We start from the raw sequence: 19,105 nt of genomic DNA, 5'->3' as shown, positions 1-19,105 counted from the left end.
GTAGCACATAAAGTATTCCTCCGGTATTCGGGAGTTGCATAATCTCATAGTCCGAGGAACTTGTATAAGTCATGAAGAAAAGCAGTAGCAATGAAACTAACACAATCATAATGCTAAGCTAACAGATGGGTCGTGTCCATCATATCATTCTCCTAATGATGTGACCCCGTTCATCAAATGACAACACATGTCTATGGTTAGGAAACATAACCATATTTGATTAACGAGCTAGTCAAGTAGAGGCATACTAGTGACACTATGTTTTTTCTATGTATTCACACATGTACTAAGTTTTCGGTTAATACAATTCTAGCATGAATAATAAATATTTATCATGAATTAAGGAAATAAATAATAACTTTATTATTGCCTCTAGGGCATATTTCCTTCAGTCTTCCACTTGCACTAGAGTCAATAATCTAGATTACATAGTAATGATTCTAACACCCATGAAGCTTTGGTGTTGATCACGTTTTGCTCGTGGAAAAGGCTTATTCAATGGGTCTGCAAAAAAAAATTGTTGCCCCATGGTTTGATGGGACGGCTGAAAATGTTCTAACACCCAAAATCCAACAACTGTGAATTCTACTGACCTGAGATGAAAAGTTGCGCAGTTTTAATGTCTCTACTAATTACAACTTCTTTTAAAGCACTGTCTCTACTAATTACTAAATCGCCATTTCCAGTTGCCAAACGCGCCGTGTGTCTTAACCATCCCCAATCAGTTTGGTTCCTTCTCAAACACAACACAGGTTGACAGTCACCATCATCTTCCCGCAAATCCTCTCAACTAATCTTAATCTTCACCCGCGCAAATCTTAACCTTCTGCGCCCCCTCCCTCACCCCTCTCCGAGGCACCCCAACAGCCCAAGACCACGCCACGCGGCCCCCACGCCGAGGGGTTCCACCGCCGGCCCCGCGCCCACCAACTGCCACCACCCCACTCGCGCCGCCGCGCTCCCCACTCCCCCGCCCCTCCCTCCCCGCCAACCCGCCCCGCCCTTCCGCCGCCGACCGGCCGCGCCCCCACGCGCGCGCCTGATATGCTGGTGACGCCCAAGATGGCTTCCAAGGCCGAGTCGCCCGTCTCCTGCTCCGCGCCGACCCCGCCCAAGCCCTCGCCGGTGGGCGCCGACGAGATGCGCGCCGTCGCGCGCAAGTTCGCCGACCAGCCCGTGCAGAACCCGGAGCCCGGCGTCTGGGCCGTCCTCACCGCCATCTCCAAGAAGGCCCGCCTCCGCTCCGAGGTCCACTCCCTCCCCTTCTTAAACCCTAGACCTAAAACCCAATCTTTCGTCTTTTTTCTTGGTGGGGTACTCGGCATTCCAGTCAATGTGTCATCTTCCTGTCTGCATTGCTCATTAATCTGTTTTATGGATAATAGACAGAGACAAGCATTGTACATTTGTACTCTTTACCTGGCATCTCTGGCCCTGATAAAGTTATCTGCTTAATTGTTGATACCAGTACAATGGCCTAGCAGCTTTGGTTCTGCTTGTAAGCTGTTTGTGTGGCGAACAGCCAGCTTGGTCTAACTGTCAGTGCAAAACAAGATTTCACACTTCATTTTCACGGAGTATATAACTATGTGACCTTCAAGGAACTTTCTTGGCAGAAACGCATCAATATGTTGTTGATTAGTCAATGGTTGAGAGTTGAGGCATGGTGGCCTTTACTTGTGTTATGCATACCACCATTGTAATAAGGAGGCATGCATTTGCTGATTGGAATCTTTTATTTTTCTCCATACTGAAGGGGATGAACATTCTTTTGAGTGCTGACGAGCACATTCTAGGCCGCACGGTCGAGAACCCTCGCTTCAGGATTTCTGCTGTGTCAGTCAGCGGGAATCATTGCAAGATATATAAGGACACTGTGATAGGGGAGCTGCAGCGCGATGAGCCTGTGCCTGTTTACCTCAAGGACTCGAGGTTTCTTTTCCTTCTGGATCTTGTTCTATCTAACCATAATAATTCCTTTTCTTGAATTAACTTGCTGTAGCTGTGCAGCACGAATGGCACATACGTCAACTGGAATAAGTTTATGAAACGTTCACCTCCGACCAAGCTTAATCATGGGGACATCATATCATTTACCACACCTCCTCATCACGGTAAAATGCTCTGCTTATTCTGCCTTTACTAGTCCGATCCTTGTTGGTTTTTTGGGTATGTTATCCATTGGTCTGTACCTGGTCTGTGCTACTGGCTTGCTGTTCTCTATAAGCAGTTTTAGTGTTTCCTCACATTTTGTGCCCGTTCCCTCCTTATTTACTTCTGTGCACTTTATTATGTTGCCACTGTCATGCTTCTTGCTTGCATGAACGCTAACTCTTTTAATTTTATATAAGTGATTTACCTGTCGGTGCCCACTTAACTTGTATGTTGATTTTACAGATGCCTCCTATGCATTTGTCTATCGGGAAGTTAATGCAGTCAGCTGCGTAGGGAATGGTACTACCATACTTAAAAGAAAATCAGGTAAGAGTGTGAATATGTTGTCTTATGATTTGCTCATCACATTTTGCAACTACACCGCATGTTCTGAGATACGTCTGTCCATTTATATATTTGATCCTAAAGGGGAGATGGGTTCTGAAAGCAAGAGGCTAAAGGGTCTGGGCATTGGTTCATCTGATGGTCCTGTTTCACTAGATGATGTTCGAAGACTAGAAAAATCTAATGCAGTAAGTTGGCTCCTTCAAGATGACAATAGTTAATCGCCCTTGTATCTCTATTATCTTATTAAGCTAAAATCCATGCAGGAGCTCAGGGAACAACTCGAGGCACATGTTGTGACAATTGAGACATTGAGAACTGCAAGCAAAACAGCTGAAGAGCAGCATGAAAAGGTACAAACACAAATAGTTACTTGCTTATGATTTTAGAAGATATATGAGTGTACTGCATATCACAGGGTTATTTCTATTTTTTCTTCAGTCAACGTAATAAGCCAATAATGCTCTTGCATATTCTAGTGCAAGAAAGATTGTTGGTGTTGCCAAGTTGTTTTTTATATTTATTGCCTTGTTGATGTAATACACTAGTATGTATTCTGATTTCAAATGCAAACATTTTGTTCCCTTTTCGATTAAAATTGTCCATCTGTTTTCAGCAACTATATGATTATGAAATTATACTCATGACCGCCCTTCCCTGTAACCAATTTTTTGGTGCAAATCTGATAATGCAGGAACTGAAGGAGTTCAAAGAAACTACATCAAGTTCTTATCTCGAGCAAACTAAATCTCTTCAGCTAGCACTAGAGGGGAAACAGAAACAACTAGATACTCTTAGTACATTAAATACAGAGTTACAGAATTCCATAAAAGATCTGGATGAGAGGCTTAGTGCATCAAAGCAATCACGTGCTGATGCTGATGAGATAATTCAAAGGTAAGCTTCGTAGCTGTTGGATTTTCATTACCACTCTGACAATACAGAGGATTTTGCTCGTAACTTTCTATATCTAAGGGTGCATGGATTCCATAATCTGTGAAAAATTCCTGGGTCGGAATCATGATTTTGATAGGAATTCTAGAGGAATTGCTATATTCCCTACAAATAAGCTGTGAAATGCGTTCCGAACAGGCCAAGTCTAAGTTTTCATACTGCACTTTTTTTGCTCCAGGGATGGAAGGTTAACCTTATGAAAATAAATTAAATAGTTTTTTCCATGTATTAACTCCGGTACTAGCACCACTTATATAAAGTTGAAATGTTTTCAGCCAGAAGGCAAATATATGCGAGCTTGAGGAACAGCTAAGTGAGGAGAGAAACTTAAGAATAGAGGAGCGTGATAAGGCTGCAGAAGACCTTAAATCTGCACTGCATAAAGTACAAGCAGAGGCTCAAGACGAAATGAAGAGACAGACAGAGGCTTACCTTAAACAACAAAAGGAACAGAAAGAGTTTATCATCAAGCTTCAGGTTTAATCCTCTTCCAATTCTAGTCAAAGGTCAGGTGACTAATTCATGTTCGTGATATCATATACTAAAAATAGAGTTTTATTATTTTTCAGGAATCGGAAAAAGACACCCGTTTGCTCGTGGAAACATTAAGGTCCAAGCTGGTATGCACAATTATTTTGGTTGCAGTTATTCATCTTAAGTAATGTCATTCCGTTGCTGTACTTCAACTGCTGCATTCTCATGCAGGAAGACTCTCGTGAAAGCCTTGTAACATCTGAGAAAAAAGTGCGAGAACTGGAGACTCAACTCCAGGATGAGCAGCTTGTGTCTGCTAAAAGTCAGAAGGTATCATGAGGTTCCGCACATGTTAAACTTTGTACAACTTACATCCGTGAAAAGTATTTTTATCTTTTGTACTTCAATGTCGTATAACATTTTCTTTTTTTGCTATTGCAATTGCAGAAATCTGATAATCTGGAAACTGAACTGCGAAAGCTCAAGAAAGAACTTGAAAATGAGAAGGTAGAAAAATGTTCCAGTCACATAATTGGACTCTTTCTGTTTCTCTGATGTTTCATCACATCGGCAAATTATATTGGTCTTCCTTTGCTTTCTTCATAAGATCAGGGTTCCTTTTCTGTTGTGCTATTGACTCTGGTTTTTCATGGGTTCGAAGTTGTATCATATATTTCAAACAGCAGAAGTTTGTTCTATTCCATGTATGATCCATCCTTTGAGGGGCTACACTCCTTTACTTACAATCTGATAATACACGTGCTTTGTTAGCAGGCTGCTCGGGAAGAAGCATGGGCAAAGGTCTCATCTCTTGAACTTGAAGTAGCTGCTACAATGAGAGATCTATCAATTGAAAAGCGTAGGTATCAAGGGGCCAGAGAAAGAGTTATTTTACGGTAAGCATCTAATTTGGGCATCATATATAAACAATGTGAGTCCAAGTTTGTGGAACTAACTTTTTATACAATGCCTTCCTTTCCTCTGTTGCTTATTGCAGAGAGACCCAACTGCGTGCTTTCTATTCAACCACGGAAGAGATCTCTTCTCTATTTGCAAAACAGCAGGAACAGCTTAAGGCTATGCAGAGAACTTTAGAGGACGAAGAGAACTATGAGAGCACCTTGCTGGGTCTTGATCTCAATGAAGTACCAGTAGCAAATGTGAACACCGATAATGCCCGTGTAAAGCCAGCAGACTACGCAAACGATACGTTGGAAGCTTCGGGTGCTTCAGCAGAGAATACCCAAGCAAGCGAACATAGTTCCACCGATGAGGATGCTGATATGACCGAGCAGCAGGATGGTGGTACCAGAATTGAAGGGGGCACTCAAGACTTAGAGTGCACTAGTCCAGATAGGACAGTAGAGAAAATCGGATCTGATTCTCATGGTGATCATACTGCTACAGCTCCTGAGCAAGAGACCGAGCAAGTTTTGGAGACAGAAAGCCAAATTGGCAATGTTGGCTGCAATGATCATAATTCCATTAACAGCGTTATGGGGGGAGAGACTTTGCAGCTAGAGGATGAAATGCAGGCACAACAAGAAACCGAGGAATCTAACTTGATTCCAAAAGATGGAGGGCTGCCACTAGTTAATGAGGAACAACAACCCCTAACCCTCAAAGATGGCATTGGTCAGTGTTCTGAAGGGAAACGTGAGGGCGACTGCTCTGCGAGCAAACCTGACGACACGCAGGATGGAACTATTCGCACAGCTGATCTGTTGGCCTCAGAAGTTGCCGGTAGCTGGGCAGTGGAAACAGGACCATCTGTCAATGGGGAGAATGAGTCTCCGTGCTGCTCGGAAGACGTGGGTGGTGACCCCTCTGAAGGACACGATGATGACGCAGGAGAAAGAACAGCAGCTGATGCTCTGACCAGTTTGGTTAACTCTGATGGCCACTCAGCTGGTAGCCAGACTAATGCCGATGGTCGTCGAGCTATTAATCATATGATTGGACTTCTTGATCCTGAAAAGAAGCTCCCAGGAAACTTTGTTGAAGATAGCGAGTCTGATGCTGAGACTCGGGACGGTAGTGAGGCCGGGGATGCAGATATTGACAGTGAAGCCATGGTTGAGGACTCTGTGGGTTAGGCCTAAAAACAACTGATTTTCCTCGTATATATGTTGATTTTTAAGTTTCTGCACCCTTCTAGTCGGGGTATGAACTTTTATCATTGTGTCTCCTTGTGCTTCTAACTTCTTTGTATCACTAGTCCAATCTGAAATATCTAGTTCTTGGCATTGCCATGGCATTCGTTCTATGTCTTCCTAAAGGGAATATTATGGCAATTGTTATTACTCCAGTTAAGTAGTTATATGTACCCCCTCCATTTTTATTTACTTTGCATATTAACTTTTGTCTAAAGTCAGACTTTATAAACTTTATCAAGTTTGTAGAAAAATATATTAACATATACACCACCAAATCAATACCATTATATTCATCATTGAATATATTTTCACATCATATACGTTGGTTATTGTAAATGTTCATATTGTTTTCTACAAACTTGATTAAACTTTATAAAGTTTGATTTCAGTCAATGCTAATATGTGGAGTAAATAAAAACGGAGGGAGTACCTACAGAACCCATGGGTATTTGTCTAAAGATAGTATAACTGTAGGAATTGGATAACAACAAATATAAGTGAAATAGCGTGCGATTTCAAAATACAGTCTTGATAAATTTCAGTCGACTTATGTCTCAATCGATGCTGTATTCATGAGATCTTACATTAGGATCTGTGCAAATATTTCTTTTAGATATTTCTTTTTCTTTCAGACTTGGTTAAGGCGAGGGATCCCTGAACAAGCTGAATGTAAGACATATTTAGAACCATCTCTGATTCACGCATCCACCCTAAAAGGAGTAGGGGATTTCCAAAGATCTCTAGCTCTTAAATCACTTGACTAAAAATAAAACGGAAGATATGATTTTGATTCATGCACGGATGCGTCACCCCTTTGAAAAGTACCAAAGGCCTAGGCGAGATTGGATTTAGTTAAAGAAAACGGACCTTGTCTAGCCACACCCTTCAAAATAAAACTGTCATGCTTACCGCATTCTTATTTTGTACGACCGTTGTTTCTAAATATAAGATGTTTTGGCAGTTTAAATTAAACTGCCAAAATGTCTAAATATATTTAGGAACAAAGATGTCAGGTGTATCCCCAAGCGACGAAGCTGCAGAAAATACCCAACAGATATAGAAACTAATAATACTACAAAAGAATATGTTATTAATCAACTACTGCTCCACCAGTTTTGGTGACTGAAAGGTAACATATCCACAGAATCAATGAACATAATAAGAAGGAAAAAGAAAGTACAGGCAGGGCTCACCGCCTGGAAAAACTTACAACGATTATTAACGACGACATTAAAACAAAAGAGTCAATAAAACCATATGGATTCACAGTTCAACTCTAAACCAAAGTTTTCCCTTGGTGTCTGCAATCTGCAATGTCTCTTCTCTAGTCCAAATAAATGCCTCTGCGATCATCGCCATCACTCCCTTGATTCATGCTTGTTGGCTGTGCCGTTCTGCTGCTGCAGCTGTTGCTGTTGTTGGTGCTGCAGTTGGTAGAATGGTATGGGTGTAGCCTCCTGCTGCTGCTGCTGCTGGTGCTGGAACATGAGGCTGTGCTGCTGGGCCATGCCGTTGGAGGAGCAGGAGTCGCCGATGCCGAGCTCCAACGCCGCGATCTTGAGGCGCTGGACCTCGCCTGTCAGCGCCTCGTTCAGAGCTGCTCAAGAACACAAGGAGAAGAAGTGAATGTTAGAACCATGAGCTTAAAGAAACACTTGCAAAACTAGTATGAATGAGACTCTGGAGTCCAAATCAATCTATTTCTAATCAGCTACTCCCTCCGTCCGAAAATAGTTGTCATCAAAATGGACAAAAAGGGATGTATCTAGAACTAAAATACATCTAGATACATCCCATTTTATTCATTTTGATGACAAGTATTTCCGGACGGAGGGAGTACGTGCGTTCATGCCGGCAACTCCATAGCATCTTGAGAGAAAGCAACCTATTTTATGCGCAGAGTCAATTTAAAAACATGAGCAAATCTTGGTTCTTGATCATTGTCAAGTGCAAGTGCTAAGCACGTCCGTGCTGCTGCTGCTGCTGGCGTAATGGATTAGCACCCACATCGAGTACATGCCAACGACTACCGGTATGGAGCGAACTCAGCTACCTGCGTACCTACCGAGGGAATTCAGAGCTGCGGTCGTGAGCGGAGCACACGTACGACTAGGACTGGACACACAGATAAACATGTCAACGTCAGGAGCCGTGATACGATAAGGACCATCTATGTAGACTCTAGTCTAGTGCCGAGCACATCGGTGGATGGATCGATCGGTCGGTCGGACGTTGACGAGCAGATCGAGCACGCACGACAAGGGTGAACGCAACGTACCATCGCGGAGCTGCGCCTGCTGCTCCATGGCCTGCAGCCGGAACCTCAGCTCGTTGTTCTGCGTCGCCACCGCCGACGAGTCGCGCTGCGCCATCGAATTCGAACCATCAGTCAACTGAATTTCAATCAATCAATGAGATTAAAAATGGAGCAGGAGGCGGATGAAGATGGTACCTGCAGGAGGTTGATCTGCGCGGCGAGCGTGGTGGCCTCCGTCTGCAGGATCTGCACCTTCTGCTCCAGCTCCACGATGTACCGCATCTTGCGCTCCTTGGACCGCGCCGCCGACTGCCGGTTCGCCAGCACCCTGCGCGCACAATCCAAACTCGATCTCAATTCCATGATCCACAGCGCATTTTAGGCAAGTAGCAATCGCCGATCATCAATGGCGAAGCTTTGGCAAGGATTCGCGGTCTTGATCGATTGATTGATTGGGGCGATGATCGAATGGATTACGACGTAGTACCTCTTGACGCGCTTGGGGTCGGCGAGGGCCATCTCGGTCAGCTTCTCGTCGGCCATGATCTTCTTCATCTCGGCGGGGGAGAACTCGCCGCTGCCGAACTCCAGGCTGAACATGCCGCCCGCGCCGTTGGCGCCGCCGCCGGGGGAAGCGAAGTTGAGCCTCCCCATGAGGCTGTCCACGGACAGGCTCCGGGCGTGCCGCCCGGCCATGGCCGGCTCCCCGGCGGCGCTCCTCTTGACGCCCGCGCCAGCGCCCCAGGCGGCGCACTCCTCCGAGTCGCCGTTCTCGCTGCTGTCGGCCTTGGCGCTGCTGTCGGGCGACGAGGAGTTGAGCACGTCCATCCCCTCCAGGTTCAGGTACGAGCTGAACAGGTCGTCGCCGCCGGTGCCGTCGCCCCAGCCGCCGGCCTCCGCCTTGGGCTGCGGCAGCTGTTGCGTCGGCGGCGGGAAGTAGCCCGCGAACGGCACCTCGCTGCGAGACCGGCGGTGCGCCGGCACGACCTGCTTGCGCCCCGCCGCCCCCGAGGAGTCGTCCATGCACACGTCGCCGCCCGCACCGCGCTGCTGCCCGGCGAAGGACGCGGGCGGCGTCGGCGGCAGCCCCGGCGCCCTCGGCTTGGTCGCCGCCGCCGCCGCCGCCGCCACAACAGAGTGCTCGACCACGCCGAACGACGGCGCCGCCGCCACCCCCTGCTGCTGGACCTGCTGCAGCTGGTGCACCTGGTGGGCCTCGCCAATGCGCTCCATGCTTACCTGCGCGCTCGCGCCGGGGACGTCCGCCGTGCTGGCAGTGCAAAGCGAGCAGCGCCGCCGACGGAAATGGGTCGTGCCGGTCGAGACGGTGGTGATGGATCGAATCGCGAGGGAGGGAGCTGAGCGGTGGGAGACGACGCGCTTTTAAGGTGGCCTTTAATCGCCGTCCGTTGGGACGGTGCCGGTGGCTACTCGTGCGTGCGTGCGCGGTGCGCGTGTTCGATCGCCCGCCCGTCCGTCCGGCCCGTTTGCTTGCCTTTCTTTCTTTGGTGAGCTCGCCTGGGCCTCGCAAGGCGCCACTTTTGCACCGCGGCTCACAGCCTGGCGACGCACCGTTTTTTTGGCAAGCTCCATCGGCATTCAGTGTACTGCTGCACTGGCCGTGGCTAGTACGCATCGACTGGCAATGGCGCCTTGCGGAAGCGGAAACTTCCTACCTACGGATCATCGGATGGACGGCTGTGGGGCGGCCTCGCGATCCCGCACCTATGTTACCTGTGGGGCTCACCTTATGGAGCATGTGGCGCGTGTCACCTCTGCTAGGGATGCAAGCGGGCGGTGTCCACGTGTCACCCCTACTAGGGATGCAAGCGGGCGGCGTTCGCGTGTCCGTGCCAACTGGAACCTCGTCGGTGACCAGTGGAGGAAATAAGCGGTAGGAAGCACGTTTTTTTTCTTCTTTATAAAAAGACATACTTTACGTGCATCTTAGAAAAAGAAAAAAAATTGTGTGACAATAGGGTATAGATATTTTAATACGCTAGCCCATGATTATCTGTCGATATTAATGTACTCGTATAAAAAGATTTTATTTTGTAATAAAAACCTATTTGGTAATCATTTATTGGCTTACAAAAAGTAATCATTTATTGGCTTACAAAAAAATACAATTTTATTTGGTAAGTCGATAAAAGGTAAGCCAGCTGGAATCTCATCAATGACTAGTGGAAAAGATAAACGATGGGATTTTATTTTTTTGAAATGAAAGATCTTCCATTTGTTCTTAATTTACAAGAAGTAAATACCATACACACCAGGGGGCAAATTACAACAACGCACCAGATAACTTGTGCCACGCAGACACGCAGGGAGAGGCCACAATCATATAGGCCCCATAGCTGAACGCCGGTGATGAAGATGATGGCCACCCGCTGAAAAGAGGACAAAGACTACTTCATCTGATAGCCTCTGGACAAGGAAGGGCACAAGCTCGTCGATGACGAGGATCATGCAGAGCATCATAAGTAGGAGAGAAATAAGCCCCTTGTACGGTTGGTGGCATAACTCTAGAATATCAACCAACGACGAAGACCTACTTGGCGAAGATCTGGATCCAAAGACCACGATGTATGCCTCCAGTGAAGGAGGTTGAGAGGGATGCCTGCCTCTGGACACACACGGGATTTCAGATGAAACTCCACTCAAGCCAGAGCAGAAGATGGGGCATGATACATTCCCCGACTCGAGCGAAGAGAATCGACACCAATCCATGGAAGATAGCGCATGCAGCGGTTCCACGACTGCCAGCTTCAGTTTCCTTGAAACCAAAACTGAAGCGCCAGATCTTCGTATAAAGAAGATCTCTCGTGTCTCCGAAAATGGGAGGGGGAGAGCCTGCCATGAGACTAAGGGATATGGAAGGGGCTTCGAACCAGTGGGATCCCAGATGCAGACCTTAGCTGAGGGCCTGGGACCATCGCGATGCCAAGAACTGAAAGGAGAGAAAATCTTTAGGGAATGCAATGAATAGGAAGGGGGGTTATTTTGAAGGGCACCTCCGGGACGAATCGAGCAGAATTCGTCATAAAGGAAGACCATGACGGCGACTATGCCGAGGAAAGCCATGAGAGGAGGTCGACAGTGCCTCCGTCCCCTCGAGGAATACCCGAACCTAGCCATGAGGCCGTCAGATCTGGTGGAGAAAGGGCTTTGGGTAGGTGGAGAAATGCAAGAGGGATGAGGAGGGGAGAGGCGGATATAACAAGGCGGGTTAGTGGAGGGGTAGGAAACACGTCAACAACATTGTCGACATGCGCATGGACAGTTGGGTCGAGTGTGTCACCGCCGAATGGCCATCAACAACCTAAATTGCAAACATATGGGATTTCTCATATACGACTTACACAATTGTTAAACCACATTTGTGTATCATATTTTTACCTGCATATTTACCAGCGTTGATTTTTCTTAAAGAAGTGCAATGGTGCAACGCGTTATTGCTCAATGGCCCATAACAACATTCACACACCCATGATATCACAGTGATCTCATCCATGCCGCAACATCAGGTGATTGTACATATGCACCGTCGTCATGCTATTAGGGATGTTATTTAGAATGTTTGCGCCATATTAGTTTCCTAAAATGGTAGTTATCACAATGTATGCTCGAATGCACCTCTCGTGCAACATCATGAGTGTGTTTCTTTCCCTGTACATTCCCGTTTCCACATTACTACATCTTTAGCCACTGAAATGGGTGCAAAAATATAAAGAAACATATATTAGAGAAGTTGATAATAACACTAGACACTATTGAAAGTTCATTTATTCTAAATGGTATTTCAGTGTGATGACAATGTGGTTAGTGGAATTAATGACGACTGCTAATGTTTATCTCTGGTGTTGAATTCCCTTCTTACCATTTGCAACAAGAGGCTTGATACCCTAGATAATAAAATTGCTTCATTCTCTGAAACTAATGGTAAGCGTAAGGAACCTCCAGGCTTTGAGAAAATCCCATCTAGGACGGTGAGAACTAAGGATGATAATACTTGAAACAATGCCTTATGCCTAGCTAGGGGCGCAAAACAATATCGCTTGTTGGGAGGCAACCCAATAATTATCTTAAATTTTTGCTTTTACGTTCTGTTTTGGTATGTTGACACAATTATTGCTACTGTTATGATTGTGCTTTTATGTTTTAATTAGTTTTGTGCCAAGTAAAGCCTTTGGGATGATTTGGTTGATAGTTGACTTGATTCTCTAAAAAACAGAAACTTTTGCGCGCAGTGCTGGAATTACTATAATTCACTGGAACGTGATAAAATTATGAAATATTTACACATGATTGATATACAAATTTCCCAAGTTATCCTATTTTATCAGATTTTTTGGAGTTATATAAGTATACTGTTAGTTCAGACCATTACAGAATGTTCTGTTTTAGATAGATTCTGTTTTCTATTGCATAGTTCGCTTGTTTTAATGATGCCAAGGATTATATGGGGGGGGGGGGGGGGCGTATAAGTCATAACGAAGTTAGAATACAATAGGTATTATGCAAGAGTAAAATAGGAATGGGTTCATAACAGTACCTAAAGTTTATGATTTGTCTATTATACTAACGGATCTCACGAGGTTTTTGTTGAGTTTTGTGTGCTGAAGTTTTCAAGTTTTGGGTGAGATCACGATGGACGAAGGAATAAGGAGCGGCAAGACCCTAAGCTTGGGGATGCCCAAGGCATCCTAAGGTAGTATTCAAGGAAGATCCAAGCGTCTAAGCTTGGGGATGCCCCAAATGACATCCCCTCTTTCGCCTACAATCTATCGGTATGTTACTTGGAGCTACATTTTATTCATCACATGATATGAGTTTTGCTTGGAGCATCTTGTGCCATAATTTTTGCTTTGTTTTCTTTTTAGTTTGCCACAATCATCATTTTCTGGGCACACATTTTTAGAGGGACACACATTTATCGTGATTTGTTAGAATACTCTACAGGCTTCACTTATATCTTTTGAACTAGGCAGTTGCTCTAGTGCTTCACTTATATCTTTTATAGCACATCGGTGGTTATATTTTATTGAAATGATTGCACTCTCAAGTTTCACTTAAATATTTTTGAGAGTCTAATAAATAGTAATGAAAATATGTACAGGTTATAAGACTGGTCCAAGAAGGATATGTATTCAAGGGGAATATAATAGAAACTTTCATCTAGATCACTAAAAAGGAAACACATGGTTTAATGATATTGATGTCGTAATATGAAAAGATATTGGTTCAAGATTATTGGTTAGTAGAAATATCGGTATTAAAGCTTCTTATTAACTGCTCGTCTAAGTGGTGGGGAGGTTTGAGCATTTGTCTTTCTGATTGAAATCCTTGAGTGCTGTTATAATCGGATGCGCGCGATGGTTAACTCCTACAAACCAATTACCTAGGGGCATGCAATTATTACTTTGCTTCGAGAGCTAATAGGCTTTCACAATAAGTATTTGAGTTCTTTATGACTAAGCTAATAGGATTTCACAATAACTATGTGAGTTCTTTATGAATAATGTGAGTCCATTGATTATACGCACTCTTATCTTTCCGCAATTTGCTAGCCTCTTCGGTACAGTGCATTGCCCTTTCTCACCTCGAGAGTTGGTGCAAACTTCGCCGGTGCATCCGAATCCCATGGTATGATACGCTCTATCACACATAAGCCTCCTTATATCTTCCTCAAAATAGCCACCATTCCTACCTATTATGGAATTTCCATAGCCATTCCAAGATATATTGCCATGCAACTTCCACCGTTCTGTCTTCATGACATGCGTGTTCATTGTCATTCTGCTTTGCATGATCATAGAGCTGACATGATATTTGTGGTTCAGCCACCGTTCAGCACTTTTATACATGTTACGCTAGATCATTGCACATCCTGGTACACTGCCAGAGGCATTCATGTAGAGTCCTATTGTTCTAGTTATCGAGTTGTAAGCAAATAAAAGTGTGATGATCATCATATTAGAGCATTGTCCCAGTGAGGAAAGGATAATGGAAATTATGATTCCCTCGCAAGTCAGGATGAGACTCGGGATGAAAAAAAGTGGCCAAAGTGCCTACCAAAAAAATAAGAGAAAAAGAGAGAAGGGGATATGTTACTATCCTTTCCCACACTTGTACTTCAGAGTAGCACCGTGTTCTTCATATAGAGAGTCTCCTGTGTTTTCACTTTCATATACTACTGGGAATTTTTCATTATAGAACTTGGCTTGTATGTTCTGATGATGGGCTTCCTCAAATGCCTAAGGTCTTCATGAGAAAGCAATTTGGATGCACACCCACTTAGTTATAGCTCTTAGTGCATCCATTGCATGGCAATCCCTGCTCCTCGCATTGACATCGATTGATGGGCATCTCCAGGGCCCGTTGATTAGTCGCATTGATGTGAGAATTTCTTCCTTTTATTCCCTTATTAATCTCCATCATCGCCATCTATTTCACCTATAGTGCTATATCCATGTCTCAAGCTCATGTATTGCGCGGGGTTGAAAATGGTGAAGCATGCTAGAAGTATGATCCAATTGCATGGTTTGACACCGGGGTGCTCATGATTTATATTTATGCGGTGAAGGCGGAGTCATGCCATGCTAACATGATAAAATGAGTGGGGATAACATTTGTTAAGAGTCGTATATTTTGAAAAAGTAATGGTTATGTTTCTTATAGTCATGGATATTATTACGTTGATATTGTTACTTCATCATTTCTCAATGATTATACCATAAAAGAGATTACATGATACACATGTTAGGTAGCATTTCACATCAAAAATTCTATTTTTATCATTTACCTACTCGAGGACGGGCAGGAATTAAGCTTGGGGATGCTGATACGTCTCTAACGTATCTATAATTTTTGATTGTTTCATGCGACTATATTACCAGTCTTGGATGCTTTATATGCATATTTTATGCTATTTTATATCATTTTTGGGACTAACCTATTAACCTAGTGCCTAGTGCCAGTTCCTGTTTTTTGCTTGTTTTTGGCTTTTCAGAAAATTCATACCAAACGAAGTCCAAACATGATGAAAATTACGGTGATTTTTTCTGGACCAGGAGCCCTAGAAGGTTTGGGAGGAGGTTAGAAGAGGTATGAGAGAGCCACGAGCTCTCAGGATGCGCTGCTACTTGTGAAATGCATTGGGATTTCCCCAAAGAGGAGAGGATGATCTAGTACAATAGAGATAAGTATTTCCCCGAGTCAAGAATCAAGGTTCTCAATCAAGAAGGTGAACCAAGCAACACCTCGTTAGCAGCACCTGCACACAAGCAAGGAATCCTTGCAACCCAGCGCACACAAGGGGTTGTCAATCCCTTGACGGTTACGAGCAAGATTAAATTGTATGGTGATAGATAGATAGATCAAACAAAAATACAAAATAAAATAAAAACGCAGCAAGGTATTTTTGGTTTTAATATATGATAAAAGATAGACCCCGGGGCCATAGTTTTCACTAGAGGCTTCTCTCTGGAAAATAGCATACGGTGGGTAAACAAATTACTGTTGGGCAATTGATAGAAATAATTATGACGATATCCAAGGCAATGATCATATATAGGCATCACGTCCGAGACAACTAGACCGAAACAATATGTCATCTACTACTATTACTCCACACATTGATCGCTATGCAACATGCATCTAGAGTATTAAGTTTATAGAAAACGAAGTAATGCCTTAAGCAATATGACATGATGTAGACAAGATAAACTCACGTATGAATAAACCCCATCTTTTGACCCTTAATTGCAATGATAAATACGTGTCATGTCCCCTTCTGTCACTGGGATTGAGTACCGCAAGATCGAACCCATTGCAAAGCACCTCTCCCATTGCAAGAAAAATCAATCTAGTTGGCTAAACCAAATCAATAGATCGGAGAGAAATACGAAGCTATAGTAATCATGCATAAAAGAGTTAAGAGAAAACTCAAATAATGTTCATGGATACATCTGATCATAAACTCACAATTCATCGGATCCCAACAAACACACCGCAAAAAGTCATTACATTGAATAGATCTCCAAGAACATTAAGGAGAACATTGTATTGAAGATCAAAGAGAGAGAAGAAGCCATCTAGATACTAACTATGGATGGTGTAGGTTGTGGCAAACTACTCACGCATCATCGGAAGGGAAACAAGGTTGATGTAGAGCCACTCCGTGATCGGTTCCTCCGGCGGAGTACTAGAGAAGGCCTCCAGATGGTATCTCGTGGTTCTGGAACTTGCGGCGGCAGAAAAAGTATTTCGGCTATCTCTCTGATGTCATGGGAATATTTGAGAATTTCTAGAGGTGGAATTAGGGTTGGAGGTGCCACAAGGAACCCATAAGCTTGGGGGACGTGCCCCTAGGGCTTGTTGCTCCCTCATGGCTCTCTAGCCTTCTCCCGAACCTTCTAGGGTCTCTTCTGGTCCAGAAAAAATTAATCCATTTTTTCTCCGTTTGGACTTCATTTAATATTGATTTTTTGAAAAGCCAAAAATATGCAAAAAAAAACAACGACTAACACTGGGCACTAAGGGCCTGTTCAGAAGTTCTCCAGCTTCCCAATGGGGCCAACCTCTCAATGGAGCAGCACGAGCCAGCTTCCCTGGGGAGCCATTAGCGTTCGGCAGCAGCGTCGTGGAGCTGCGCCAACTGCTGTGTTTGGGCCCACCAGGCTAGGCTTTGAACAGAGAGTAAAATGGTTCATTCATCACTTCGGAACGGTAGCGGGATGTAATATGAAGGAACTCCTACTTCTGAAAAATGCGAAGCTCGACTTCAGGCGCTCCACCGATTTGCACTACGCTTGGCCGGCGCTTCTAAAGTTGGCACCTCGGAGGAAAACGGTTCGGCCAGCTCCTCGCCCGCTTCCGTAGAAGCGCGGAGGCGGAGCACTTCCGAACGGAGCCTAAGTTAATAGGTTATTCCCCAAAAATGATATGTAAATGCATATAATGACATATAAAACATCCAAAATTGATACTATAATAGCATGGAACAATAAAAAAATATAGATACGTTGGAGACGTAGCATAAATCCCCAAGCTTACTTCCTACTCGTCCTTGAGTAGTAAACTGTAAAAATAGAATGTTTGATGTTGAATGCTAGCTATCACATTCATCATATAGTCTTTTCTTTGCAACATGGTGATAGGTCCATTTTGCATCATGTTTCATATTGATATTTATTGCATTATGGGTTGTTATTACATGATATATCACAATACTTATGCCTATTCTCTCTTATTTTACAAGGTTTACATGAAGAGGGAGAATGCCGGCAGCTGGGATTTTGGGCTGGAAAAGGAGCAAATATTAGAGACCTATTCTGCACAGCTGCAAAAGTCCTGAAACTCCATGAAAGTCATTTTTGGAATTAATAAAAAATACTGACGAAAGAATCAACATTAGGGGGCCCACACTCTATCCACGAGGGTGGGGGGGGGGGGGGGGCGCCCCCTGCCTCGTGGCCCCCCTAACAGCCCTCCGGTGGCCATCTTCTGCTATATGAAGTCTCTTACCCTGGAAAAAATCATAAGAAAGCTTTCGGGACGAGACTCCGCCGCCACGAGGCGGAACCTTGGCGGAACCAATCTAGGGCTCCGGCGGAGCTATTCTGCCGGGGAAACATCCCTCTGCGAGGGGGAAATCATCATCATTGGCATCACCATCGATCCTCTCATCGGGAGGGGGTCAATCTCCATCAACATCTTCACCAGCACCATCTCCTCTCAACCCTAGTTCATCTCTTGTATCCAATCTTTGTACCAAAATGTCAGATTGGTACCTGTGGGTTGCTAGTAGTGTTGATTACTCCTTGTAGTTGATGCTAGTTGGTTTATTTGGTGGAAGATCATATGTTCAGATCCTTAATGCATATTAATACCCCTCTGATTATGAACATGAATATGATTTGTGAGTAGTTACATTTGTTCCTGAGGACATGGGAGAAGTCTTGCTATAAGTAGTCATGTGAATTTGGTATTCGTTCGATATTTTGATGAGATGTATGTTGTCTTTCCTCTAGTGGTGTTATGTGAATGTAGACTACATGACACTTCACCATTGTTTGGGCATAGAGGAAGGCATTGGGAAGTAATAAGTAGATGATGGGTTGCTAGAGTGGCAGAAGCTTAAACCCTAGTTTATGCGTTGCTTCGTAAGGGGCTGATTTGGATCCATATGTTTCATGTTGTGGTTAGGTTTACCTTAATACTTCTTTTGTAGTTGCGGATGCTTGCAATAGGGGTTAATCATAAGTGGGATGCTTTTCCAAGAAAGGGAAGTACCCAAGCACCGGTCCACCCAAATACCAAATTATCAAATTAATGAACGTGAATCATATGAGCGTGATGAAAACTAGCTTGACGATAATTCCAATGTGTCCTCGGGAGCGCTTTTCTCTATATAAGAACTTGTCCAGGCTTGTCCTTTGCTACAAAAAGGATTGGTCCACCTTGCTGCACCTTATTTACTTTTATTACTTGTTACCCGTTACAAATTACATTATCACAAAACTATTTGTTACCGACAATTTCAGTGCTTGCACAGAAAACCTTACTGAAAACCACTTGTCATTTCCTTCTGCTCCTCGTTGGGTTCGACACTCTTACTTATCGAAAGGACTATTGTAGGACCTTGAAGTATGTCTAGAGGGGGGGGGGTGATTAGACTACTTGACCAATAAAAACTTAACCTTTTCCCAATTTTAGAGTTTGGCAGATTTTAACTATTTTAGGACAAGTCAAGCAATCATCA

At 44.1% G+C, this 19,105-nt stretch overlaps 2 protein-coding genes across 4 annotated transcripts; one reads left to right on the top strand and one right to left on the bottom strand.

The window, feature by feature from the left end:
• The first annotated feature begins 854 nt into the window (after nucleotides 1-854).
• On the top strand, nucleotides 855-6,240 carry LOC123093560 (myosin-14). 2 transcript variants are annotated; one of them, XM_044515544.1, is made up of 13 exons: nucleotides 855-1,248; nucleotides 1,757-1,932; nucleotides 2,011-2,114; nucleotides 2,398-2,481; nucleotides 2,584-2,687; nucleotides 2,766-2,852; nucleotides 3,194-3,396; nucleotides 3,729-3,930; nucleotides 4,023-4,073; nucleotides 4,159-4,257; nucleotides 4,375-4,434; nucleotides 4,702-4,823; nucleotides 4,925-6,240. In XM_044515544.1, the coding sequence occupies exons 1-13, from the start codon at nucleotides 1,045-1,047 to the stop codon at nucleotides 6,021-6,023; spliced, it is 2,595 nt and encodes an 864-aa protein (XP_044371479.1). In that variant the 5' UTR covers nucleotides 855-1,044; the 3' UTR covers nucleotides 6,024-6,240. The 2 variants fall into 2 exon arrangements, with proteins under 2 accessions (XP_044371479.1, XP_044371478.1); XM_044515543.1 differs by having other exon boundaries at nucleotides 4,699-4,823.
• Nucleotides 6,241-7,140: 900 nt separating this feature from the next.
• On the bottom strand, nucleotides 7,141-11,523 carry LOC123093559 (bZIP transcription factor 29). 2 transcript variants are annotated; one of them, XM_044515542.1, is made up of 6 exons: nucleotides 11,355-11,507; nucleotides 11,232-11,290; nucleotides 8,828-10,730; nucleotides 8,536-8,668; nucleotides 8,362-8,446; nucleotides 7,141-7,680 (listed from the first exon to the last, which is right to left on the bottom strand). In XM_044515542.1, the coding sequence occupies exons 3-6, from the start codon at nucleotides 9,571-9,573 to the stop codon at nucleotides 7,442-7,444; spliced, it is 1,203 nt and encodes a 400-aa protein (XP_044371477.1). In that variant the 5' UTR covers nucleotides 9,574-10,730; nucleotides 11,232-11,290; nucleotides 11,355-11,507; the 3' UTR covers nucleotides 7,141-7,441. The 2 variants fall into 2 exon arrangements, with proteins under 2 accessions (XP_044371477.1, XP_044371475.1); XM_044515540.1 differs by having other exon boundaries at nucleotides 8,828-11,523.
• Between the last annotated feature and the right edge of the window lie 7,582 nt (nucleotides 11,524-19,105).

The sequence above is a fragment of the Triticum aestivum genome, chromosome 4B, assembly GCF_018294505.1.
Source record: "Triticum aestivum cultivar Chinese Spring chromosome 4B, IWGSC CS RefSeq v2.1, whole genome shotgun sequence".
NCBI classification, from domain to species: Eukaryota; Viridiplantae; Streptophyta; class Magnoliopsida; order Poales; family Poaceae; genus Triticum; species Triticum aestivum.
The sequence above is the reverse complement of the archived record's forward strand: the minus strand, read 5'-3'. Positions and strand labels throughout refer to the sequence as shown.

Bases quoted from the DNA above. Each gene is read 5' to 3' on its own strand.
- LOC123093560 (XM_044515543.1), top strand. From the start codon at position 1,045: ATGCTGGTGACGCCCAAGATGGCTTCCAAGGCCGAGTCGCCCGTCTCC. The intron at 1,933-2,010 runs GTTTCTTTTCCT...GTAGCTGTGCAG, and splicing joins GTTTACCTCAAGGACTCGAG to CACGAATGGCACATACGTCA. The intron at 4,435-4,698 runs GTAGAAAAATGT...GTGCTTTGTTAG, and splicing joins AAGAACTTGAAAATGAGAAG to CAGGCTGCTCGGGAAGAAGC.
- LOC123093559 (XM_044515540.1), bottom strand. From the start codon at position 9,573: ATGGAGCGCATTGGCGAGGCCCACCAGGTGCACCAGCTGCAGCAGGTC. The intron at 8,669-8,827 runs GTACTACGTCGT...TTGTGCGCGCAG, and splicing joins GACCCCAAGCGCGTCAAGAG to GGTGCTGGCGAACCGGCAGT. The intron at 7,681-8,361 runs GTACGTTGCGTT...GTTCTTGAGCAG, and splicing joins GCAGGCGCAGCTCCGCGATG to CTCTGAACGAGGCGCTGACA.